At 43.5% G+C, this 10227-nt stretch overlaps 1 protein-coding gene across 2 annotated transcripts in view; it reads left to right on the top strand.

Moving 5' to 3' along the window:
• ADGRE1 (adhesion G protein-coupled receptor E1) overlaps positions 1 to 10227 on the top strand; it is a 60007-nt gene that overhangs the window by 10967 nt on the left and 38813 nt on the right. The window contains exons 6-10 of one of the 2 annotated variants that reach the window (XM_011943549.1): positions 2403 to 2558; positions 4381 to 4521; positions 4607 to 4753; positions 6700 to 6788; positions 8423 to 8506. In XM_011943549.1, the coding sequence (XP_011798939.1) occupies positions 2403 to 2558; positions 4381 to 4521; positions 4607 to 4753; positions 6700 to 6788; positions 8423 to 8506 (617 nt within the window). The remainder of the gene's footprint in view (positions 1 to 2402; positions 2559 to 4380; positions 4522 to 4606; positions 4754 to 6699; positions 6789 to 8422; positions 8507 to 10227) is intronic. The other variant, XM_011943550.1, reaches the window with a different exon arrangement.

The raw sequence follows: 10227 nt of genomic DNA on the forward strand, positions 1-10227 counted from the left end.
TTGGGAGGCCAAGGTGGACGGATCACTTGAATTTGGAGTTCAAGACTAGCTTTGCAAACATGGTGAAACCTTGTCTTTACTAAAAATACAAAAAAATTAGCCAGGCGTGGTGGCAGGCACCTGTAATCCCAGCTACTTGGGAGGCTGAGGCAGGAGAATCGCTTGAACCTGGGAGGTGGAGGTTGCAGTGAGCTGAGATCATGTCATTACACTCCAGCCTGGGCAACAGAGCAAGACTCTGTTTCAAACAACAACAACAACAACAAACACACAAAACCTATTCTGGGGAGATTCTACAGTCCAAACTTCAGAACTTTCCCCTAAAAGCTATTTGAATTAACACTTGAAAGTTATCTTTAATCAGCCAGGCATGGTGGCTCCTGCCTGTAATCTCAGCAGTTTGGGAGGCCGAGGTGGGCGGATCATGAGGGCAGGAGATCGAGACCATCCTGGCTAACACGGTGAAACTCCATCTTTACTAAAAATACAAAAAATTTAGCTGAGTGTGGTGGTGCATGCATGTAATCCCAGCTACTCGGGAGGCTGAGGCAGGAGAATGGCATGAACCCGGGAGGCGGAGCTTGCAGTGAGCTGAGATTGTGCCACTGCACTCCAGCCTGGGCGATAGAGTGAGACTCCATCTCAAAAAGCAAAAGACAGTTATCTTTAATCTTTTCCCTCCCTCCACATTAAAGCAGTCATCACACCTTGGGGAATCTACCTGCTAAATATGTTTTGAGACTGGGTGTGGTGGCTCACACCTGTAATACCAGCACTTAGGGAGGCTGAGATGGGAGAATCGCTTAAGACCAAGAGTTTGAGACCAGCCTGGGCAACATAGTGAGACCCTATCTCTCTAAAAAATTTAGAAAATTAGCCGGGTGTGGTGGCATGTGCCTGTAGTCCCAGCTACTCAAGAGGCTAAGGTGGGAGGATCACTTGAAACTGGGAGGTTGAGGCTGCAGTGCACTGTGCTTGCATCACTACATTCCAGCCTGGGTGACAGGGCAAGACCTTGTCTCAAAAATAAATATATAAATAAATATGTGTTGAATTCCTTCACTCTTTTCCGTCCTTGGTTCAGGCTTGATCATCATTGCAGCAGCCTCCTCTCTAGTCTCACCTTGTTTAGTCTTATTCCCTCCAATCCATCCTCTACACTGCAGCCAGAATGTCCTCACCAAGAGACAAGGGCTGCATCTTCCTGTGTCTAGTGCATTGTTATTCTCCACATTCATTTACAGGGATAGTGACTCCATTGAGAAAGGCAAGGAGTGATCAAGCCCTCATTATATCCCCCTGGCTTAGTTTAAGAGATGTTTGAAGTCATCTCTGCCTTTGCTACTCCATTTGTAGTGGTGAGCTATCACTGGGTAACAAATCATCCTAAAAATTAGTGTCTAAAAACAACTACCATATATTTAGCTCTTGATTCCATGAGTGGACATTTTAAGTGGTCTATTCTAGCCAGATCTTTTGGTCTCAATTGGTCTTGTTCTTGTGTCTGCAGTCAGCTGATCTCGGCTGGACTTTTGTCTTATTGCCTCTCCAAACTTAGGTGTGAGCCTCATCCCCATGGTTGGGAATGGATCACCCCACTCTGTCCATCTTCCAGCCCAGGTGAAAAGGGAGAATAAGTGTAGAGTATGCTGTTTCTTTTCAAGGGCATGACCGGATGGTGCACACATCACTTCTATTCATTCTCCTTAGCCAGATTGTCACCATGTAGCCACACCTAGCTGCAAGAGAAGCGGGAATGCAGTCCTCAACTGGATTGTTATACTATTACAAGGAGGAGGGAACAGGTCTCATATGTCTGGGCCTCATCTAGGATGATTCATTTCTCTGCCATTTGGTCTTTTGTTCTTATTAGGCTAGTCAGGGGCTTGTTCGTGTGGCAGAGGTCAGAGGCCCAAGAGAATGAACAGAAGCCAACAGGTCTCTTGAGGCCTATGTTTGGAATTAGTACCTCATTACTTCACAGTCTTCTATTGGTCAGTACAAGTCATAGGGCCAGCTATATTTAAGGGGTAGAGAAACAGACTCCACCTCCTAGTGTAAGGTATGGTAAAGTCACATGGCTTGCAATCTACATCTTGGGGTGTATATACAGAGAGAAGTAAAGGACTATGGCTACTTTTGCAATCTCTGATAATTATGTTTTGAAACTATTTGCCACCCTTCTGCTTACAAGCTAGTGGCTACAATTTGTTCTCATGGCCATGCCTACTGCAAGAAGGGGCTGGGAAATATGCCCCACTGTGTGCCTGGGAAGAAGGGGGGAACATGGATATCAGGGAGCATCAGCCCTGTCTGCTGAAAATCAACACTCAGAGTGAATCTCCTATTTGTTGTCTCTACTCCTTGCTTTCTCATTTACCTTGACCTGGGTTTTTTCTTCCACCTGTCAGATGAGGATGAATGTGCCGATCCAAGAACTTGCCCAGAGCATGCAACTTGTAATAACACTGTTGGAAACTATTCTTGTTTCTGCAACCCAGGATTTGAATCCAGCAGTGGCCACTTGAGTTTCCAGGGTCTCAAAGTATCGTGTGAAGGTAGATGGGGATGTCTTCTGAGAAATCAGGTCCAAGGCTGTTTGCAAAGACAGCAGTGAGGGAATTGGGGTGGGTCTTGGTTGAGTTTGAGACTTTCATCTGCAAATCTGAAGCCAATAATCATTCATTCACTCATTCATTCACTCATTAAAGGAATACCTCTTGAGCACTTACAATATACAAGGCACTATTCTAGGCACTGGGGATACAGCAGTAAATAACATCTCCAGATAACATCTCATTGGGGCTTAGGGCTTCCACATAGGAATTTGGAGGAGGGATAACATTCAGTCCATAGCACCCATGAACAAACAGCCTGTAAGTGACAGCCAGGTTATGAACTCAGAATGTCCATGTTCTCAACCCCTCCACTCTGTGCCTCTTTTTTTGTGTGTTTTTTGTTTTGGGGGCTTTTTTTTTTTTTTTTTTTTGATGGAGTCTTGCTCTGTTTCTCAGGCTGGAGTGCAGTGGTGCAATCTCGGCTCACTGCAACCTCCCCCTCCTGGGTTCAAGCAATTCTCCTGCCTCAGCTTCCCAAGTAGATGGAATTACAGGCATGTGGCACCACGCCCAGCTAATTTTTGTGTTTTTAGTAGAGACAAGGTTTCACCATGTTGGCCAGGCTGGTCTCAAACGAAGTTTCACCATGTTGGCCAGGCTGGTCTCAAACTCCTGATCCCAGGTGATCTGCCTGCCTCAGTCTCTCAAAGTGTTGGGATTACAGGCGTGAGCCACTGCGCCCAGCCTGTTTTTTGTTTCTGAGATGGAGTCTCACTCTGTCGCCCAGGCTGGAGTGCAGTGGCGTGATCTCAGCTCACTGCAACCTCTGCCTCCCAGGTTCAAGCAATTCTCCTGCCTCAGCCTCTTGAGTAGCTGGGATTACAGGTGTGTGCCACCGTGCCTGGCGAATTTTTGATTCGGGGCAGGCGAGCCCCAAAGTGGGGTTTACCTCACAAGGGTTCTTGGCTTTGCCCAGGAAAGAACTCAAGGGCAAGCCAGAGGTAGAAAACAGCTTTATTGAAGAGGCAGGCAGTGTTACAGTTCTGTAAGTGTCACAGCTCCTGCAGAGCAGGGCTACCTCATAGGCAGAGAGCAGCAGCTCAGGGCAGTTTTGCAGTCATTCTTATACCTACTTTTAATCATATGCAGATTAACAGGTGGTTTCTGCAAAATTTTCTAGGGAAGGGGTAGTAACTTTTGGGTCATCGGGTCATTACCATAGAAAGGGGAAGTAACTCTCCAATGTTGCCATGTCAGTGGTAAACTGACCTGGTACACTGGCGAGCATGTCTTATGGAAAGCTGCTTCCACTCTGGCCTTGTTTTAGCTAGTCCTCAATTTCCTCCAGTGTCCGAGTCCCTCCTCTGGAGCTGAGTCCTGTTTCCTACCTCATTACTAGCTTAACGTAACAGAAATTTATCACTCTCATAATAATTCAATATGGATTATTGGGCAGTGGGCAGTGGGCAGCTTTTCTCCACGCGGTGATAAAGGAATTCAATCTCTCTCCATCTTTTGGTTCTTGCATTCCTTAGAGCCTTGGAGTTCCTGGTTTTAGCCAGTGGAGGTGAAAAAGGGAGGAGAGAAGTTACACCCACTTCTTGACCACCTTGTCCCTGAAATGACATATATCATGGCTCTCATATTCCACGAGTGAAAAGTAGTCACGTGACCTCACCTAGATGCACAGGATTCTGGGAAATGTAGTTCCTGGCTGGGGTGCCATTTTCTAGTGAAACATGACTCCATATTTTGCAAAGGGAAGTATGATTTTGTTGGATCACTGACCAACTTGACTCCACACCCATTCTATACCCCACAGATATTGATGAATGCACTGAAATGTGCCCCATCAATTCAACATGCACCAATATTCCTGGGAGCTACTTTTGCACCTGCCACCCTGGCTTTGCACCAAGCAATGGACAGTTGAATTTCACAGACCAAAAGGTGGAATGTAGAGGTGAGCAGAGGGTTTGATGGACAATCCAGAAAAGACATTTCTCTTTGTTCTTCTGGGTTTCTTGATATTCTCCAGTTCTTTGCAGATATTGATGAGTGCCGCCAAGATCCATCAACATGTGGTCCAAATTCTATCTGCACCAATGCTCTGGGCTCCTACAGCTGTGGCTGCATTGCAGGCTTTCGTCCCAATCCAGAAGGCTCCCAGAAAGACGGCAACTTCAGCTGCCAAAGTAATCATCTCTTCGTATGTGTTGGCAATGGAATCTGTTTCTGGCTTTCACTGGAAAATTCTCATTCTGCCCAACCTCAAGATCTTCCTCTTACTGTTGCCTCATCCGCATATTCTGTTTCTTTTCTTCTTCATCCATTTCCTCTTTCAATAAATGATTTTTGGAGTACCTATTAATTAATTAATTAGTTAAACAGGCCCCTGCAGTAGGCGCTGAAGATTTGGTTCTAAATGTGATAGGCATGATTCTTGTCCTCTTGTAGCTTATAGTCTAGGGAAGGAGCCAGAAAACACACACACACAATTATTTAATTATAACTATGAATAAAACAACAAAGAAACATAGTGTGCTTTGAAGTGACTAATAGGATATTGATTATGCGCCAGGCAAACAGTTAAGCAGAAACCTGAAGGAGGAGAAGGACTGCTCTAGAGGAAGGATGGAGATCATGCTTTTCTGGGTTATAGCAGATGCAAAGGTCCTGAGGCTCACACCAAATGAGGACAAGGGGAAGTGGCATTAGACATATCTGATGAAGTGGACAGAGGTCAGATTCTGCAGGGTCTTGGTGGCTTGTGAAGAATTTTGAAAGGGCTGGATGCAGTGACATGCCTATAAACAGCACTTTGGGAGGCCAAGGTGAGAGGATCACTTGAGGCCAGGAATTCAAGACCAGCCTGGGCAACACTGCAAGACTCTGTCTCTGCAAAAATTAATGATAAAAAATTAGCCAGATATAGTAGCATGGGCTTGTAGTCCTAGCTACTCAGGAGACTGAGGTGGGAATATCACTTGAGCCTAGGAGATCGAGGCTGCAGTGAGCTATGCTCATGCCACAGCACTCAAGCCTGGGTGACAGAGTAAGACCTTGTCTTTTTTTTTTTTTTTTTGATGGAGTCTCACTCTGTCACCCAGACTGGAGTGCAGTGGCGCTATCTCAGCTGACTGCAACCTCCATCTCCGGGTTCAAACGATTCTTCTGCCTTGGCCTGCCGAGTAGCTAGGATTACAGGTGCCCCCACCACGCCCAGCTAATTTTTGTATTTTTAGTAGAGACGGGGTTTCACCATGTTGGCCAAGCTGTTCTTGAACTCCTGACCTTGTGATCTGCCCACCTCGGCCACTCAAAGTGCTGGGATTACAGGTGTGAGCCACCATGCCCTGCCAACCCTTTCTTTTAAAAAAGAATTTCAGAGTCCTTTCCCCCCGCCAAGAATAATGGGAAACCATGAAAGGTTTAAAACTGTTAAATTATGGATTATTTATCACATTAAAAATATGTGTACCTTATTGGAGGCAATGAAATATAACAAGCAAATGAATATAGCTGATGTATTTCCCAATATAATAAAGATAATATCATCAATGCCACTGGTTCTCTTATACGTTTCTTCTCCACTCTATCTCCTTGTATCCTCCTCAGAAAACCACTTGGAATTTTGTGTTTATTATTTCCCTACTTAAAAAAATATTTTCCCCTGGTACGTACCCCCTAAACAATATCTGCCTAGTATTGCTTGTTTCGGAACTTTGTAAAAACGATATCATACTACATATTACTATAGATGTATGTCTTTTATATGTATGACTTCTCTAATTTGCTCTGTTTCACTCATTATCATGCCTCTTAGAGTATAAGTTGTGCAGCGACATAATATGGAGTGAGAAGTCACACATATAAAAAACATACATCCATAGTCATATGCATGATTGCCTCTAAGAGGCATGATATTGAGTGAAATAGAGCAGAGTAGAAAATTGTGTGTTGTAGTAAACACATCCTTCATGTTGTAGTGTGTAGCTGTGGTTTGTTCATTTTCCCCCTTGTGTATTAGGGTAATAGATGGATTTTAAGCCAGAGAGGGGAGGACATGAAATCAGACGTGAATTTTTGTCATATTTTGCTGAGGTTGAAATTTTTTTGGTTGCTGTTGTTTTCTTCCTAGGGGTTCCCTTCAAATGTAAGGAAGATGTGATACCCGATAATGAGCAGGTCCAGCAATGCCAAGAGAGAACCACAGTGAAACCTGAACATGCAAGTATTTCTTAAGGTTCCTAGTTTCTGAGGTTTTCTTAGAAGTCATTCAGGTTGGATGTTGTTTTTGCAGTTCTAACAAAGGCAAAAGAAATAGTGGCCAAAACCAGACAGCAGTTTATTTTTCTCCTCTGTAACCGGCTGAGTGTAAGCTGTGCAGAGTTCATATGATGGCTCCATTATGCTCTGCCAGCATCAACACAAGCCTCTCACTTTGTGGTCCAAGATGGCTGCTCCAGCTCCTGCCCTCACATCTGCATTCCAGCTTGTGGGAAGGGGAGAAGAGGAAGTGAAAAGCATGATCCTTCTCTTCAAGCGTATGACCCAGCACCATTTCTGCTTGCACCTGATTGGGTAGAAATTAGTCACATGGTCACATCTAGCTGCAAGGGAAGCTGCGAAGAGAGGATATTTGCCTATCAAAAACTTGAGGATTCTCTTAATAAAAGAATGGGAGAATATATTGGAGTCTTCCTGTCGGTGAAGGTGTTGATGCTGCAACTGAGGGATGCTGGTGTGGGGGTGTTACACAGCCAGCCAGACCAAAAGAAATTTGGACATCCTGATTGTCTAATGAAGTCATTGCAATGAGTAAAGACTTCATGGTCTCTTTAGACATTAATGTCACTATTCTAAATATGAGCTTGTAAATTAGCTTTGGACCACTGTTTTTCTTTTTAAATTGCGGTGAGGTACACATAACATAAAATTCACCACTTTAACTATTTTGAAGTGTGCAATTCAGTGGCACTTAGACCATTCACAATGTTATGCAGTCATCACCTCAATCTAGTTCTAGAATTGTTTTTTTTTTTTTTTTTTGAGATGGAGTCTTGCTCTGTTGCCCAGGCTGGAGTGCAGTGGGGTGATCTTGGCTCACTGCAACCTCCACCTCCTGGGTTCAAACAATTCTTCCTGTCTCAGCCTCCTAAATAGCTGGGACTACAGGCACTTATCACCATGCCTGGCTAATTTTTGTGTTTTTAGTAGAGATGGGGTTTCGCCATGTTGGCCAGGGCTGGTCTCAAACTCCTGACCTCAGGTGATCTGCCCACCTCAGCCTCCCAAAGTGCTGGGATTACAGGTGTGAGCCACCATGCTCAGCCAAGTTCTGGAATATTTTTATCATTAAGCAGTCACTCCCTATTTTCCCCTCCCACTAGCCCGTGGCAAACACTAATCAGCTTTCTGTCTCCGTGGATTTGTCTATTCTTGACATTTTATAGAAATGGAATCATGCGATATTTTCTCCTTTGTGTCTGGCTTCTTTCACTTAGCATGATATTTTCAAGGTTTACTCATGCTGTAGTACATGTCAGAGAACTCCATTCCTTTTTATGGCTGAATAATATTCCATATGGACCACTGTTAGTTCATACATTTCCTCTCCTTTTAATATCACTAAGTAGTTTTGCTATTTGTTTATGTTTGCTTTTTTTATTCATGGAAGGAAAAGGTGATATGATTCTAATTCTGATCAAACAATGAGTTTTTATTTCCCTGAGAATTCTACAGACTCAGGAATTCAGGGTTACCTCATATGATGGGATTTATGGGCTAATTTATAGATTACATGCTTGGGGGAATAATCAATTCATGCTCATAAATGCTCTTTTTTTTTTTCTGGGTCACAGGTCTCCTTTTGTGCACAAATAAACAACATCTTCAGTGTGCTGGACAATGTGTGTGAAAATAAAACGACTGTAGTTTCTCTGAAGGTAACGACTGGGTCTTTTAAATTGTGTTTTGAGTTTCAAACATCCTGGGCACACTTTGGGTGCAGACAGATGTCTTTATGGTCGGGTGTGGTGGCTCACACCCGTAATCCCAGCACTTTGGGAGGTTGAGGCATGTGAATCACTTGAGGTCAGGAGTTTGAGACAAGCCTAGCCAACATGATGAAACCCTGTCTCTACTACAAATACAAAAATTAGCCGGGCATGGTGGCGGGTGCCCATAGTACCAGCTACTCAGGAGGCTGAAGCAGGAGAATTGCTTGAACCCAGGAGGCGGCGGTTGTGGTGAGCCGAGATAGCACCACTGCACTCCAGCCTTGGCAACAGAGTGAGAGTCCGTCAAAAAAAATAAATAAATAAAGGAAAGAAAGATCTCTTTATAATTAATGGATTTTGAATTAATATTTGATTTTTTATAGCTGTAAGATTTGAAATATTAGCATATAGTAAAATTACCTTTTTAGTTGTATAGTTCGATGAGTTTTCTCACCTGAATAGATTTGTGGAACTACCACTATAATTAAGATGCAGAACAGTTTAATTATCTCTAAACATTCCCTTGGGCTTCTCCTTTATAGTCAGATACTCTCTCCACCACTAACCTCTACAAATCCCTGATCTAGTCTCTGTCACTGGAGTTTTGTCTTTTAAAGATTGTTAAATAAATGAAACCACATAGTATGTGGTCTTTTGAGACTGGCTTCTTTGACTCAGCATAATGCATTTGAGATGCCTGGATAGTGTGTGTATAAACAGTGCCATTTCCTCCTCCTCCTCTTTCTTCCTCTTTTCTTTTCCTTCCTCCTTACCGTGAATGAGATTCAGCACATTCTCATTGCTGTATAACCATCACCACTATCCATCTCGAGAACTTTCTTATCTTTCCCAAAAAACGCTGTCCCCAGCAGGGTGTGGTGGCTCAGCCTGTAATCCCAGCACTTTGGGAGGCCGAGGCAGGCAGATCATGAGGTCAGGAAGAGGTCAGGAGATCGAGACCATCTTGGCCAACATGGTGAAACACCATCTCTACTAAAACACAAAAAATTATCTGGGCAAGGTGGCACGTGCCTGTTGTCCCAGCTACTCAGGAAGCTGAGGCAGGGGAATCACTTGAACCCGGGGGGCGGAGGTTGTAGTGAGCTGAGATAGAGCCACTGCACTCCAGCCTGGGCAACAGAGTGAGACTTCATCTCAAAACAAAACAAAACAAAAACAACAAAAACAAAAAAACCCAAAATATCCCACTCTGTCCCCTTGAAACACTCACTTTGCATCCCAATCCCCAGCCCCTGGCACCCACCATCCCACTTTCTGTCTCTGTGAATCTGGTGACTCTAGAAACCTCCTAGGAGTGAGATCACACAGGATTTGTGTGATCAGTGCTTCATTCCTTTTTCATTACCGAGTAATATTCCATTTTATCAATGTGTCATCATTTAGTTTATCTGTTCATCTTTGAAAGACATTTGGATTGTTTCCAGTATTTTGGAGATTATCAATAGAGCTGCTATAAACAAACATCCATATATAGTTTGTGTGTGTGTGTGTGTGTGTGTATGAGCATAAATTTTAATTTCTCCAGCATAAATACCTAGGAGTTGTTAGGTTATTACAGTTGTTGATATTAAGTCTTTCTTCTTTCTTTCTTTCTTTCTTTCTTTCTTTCTTTCTTTCTTTCTTTCTTTCTTTCTTTCTTTCTTTCT

The sequence above is a fragment of the Colobus angolensis genome, unplaced genomic scaffold (genome assembly GCF_000951035.1).
Source record: "Colobus angolensis palliatus isolate OR3802 unplaced genomic scaffold, Cang.pa_1.0 Scaffold22, whole genome shotgun sequence".
Taxonomy (NCBI): Eukaryota; Metazoa; Chordata; class Mammalia; order Primates; family Cercopithecidae; genus Colobus; species Colobus angolensis.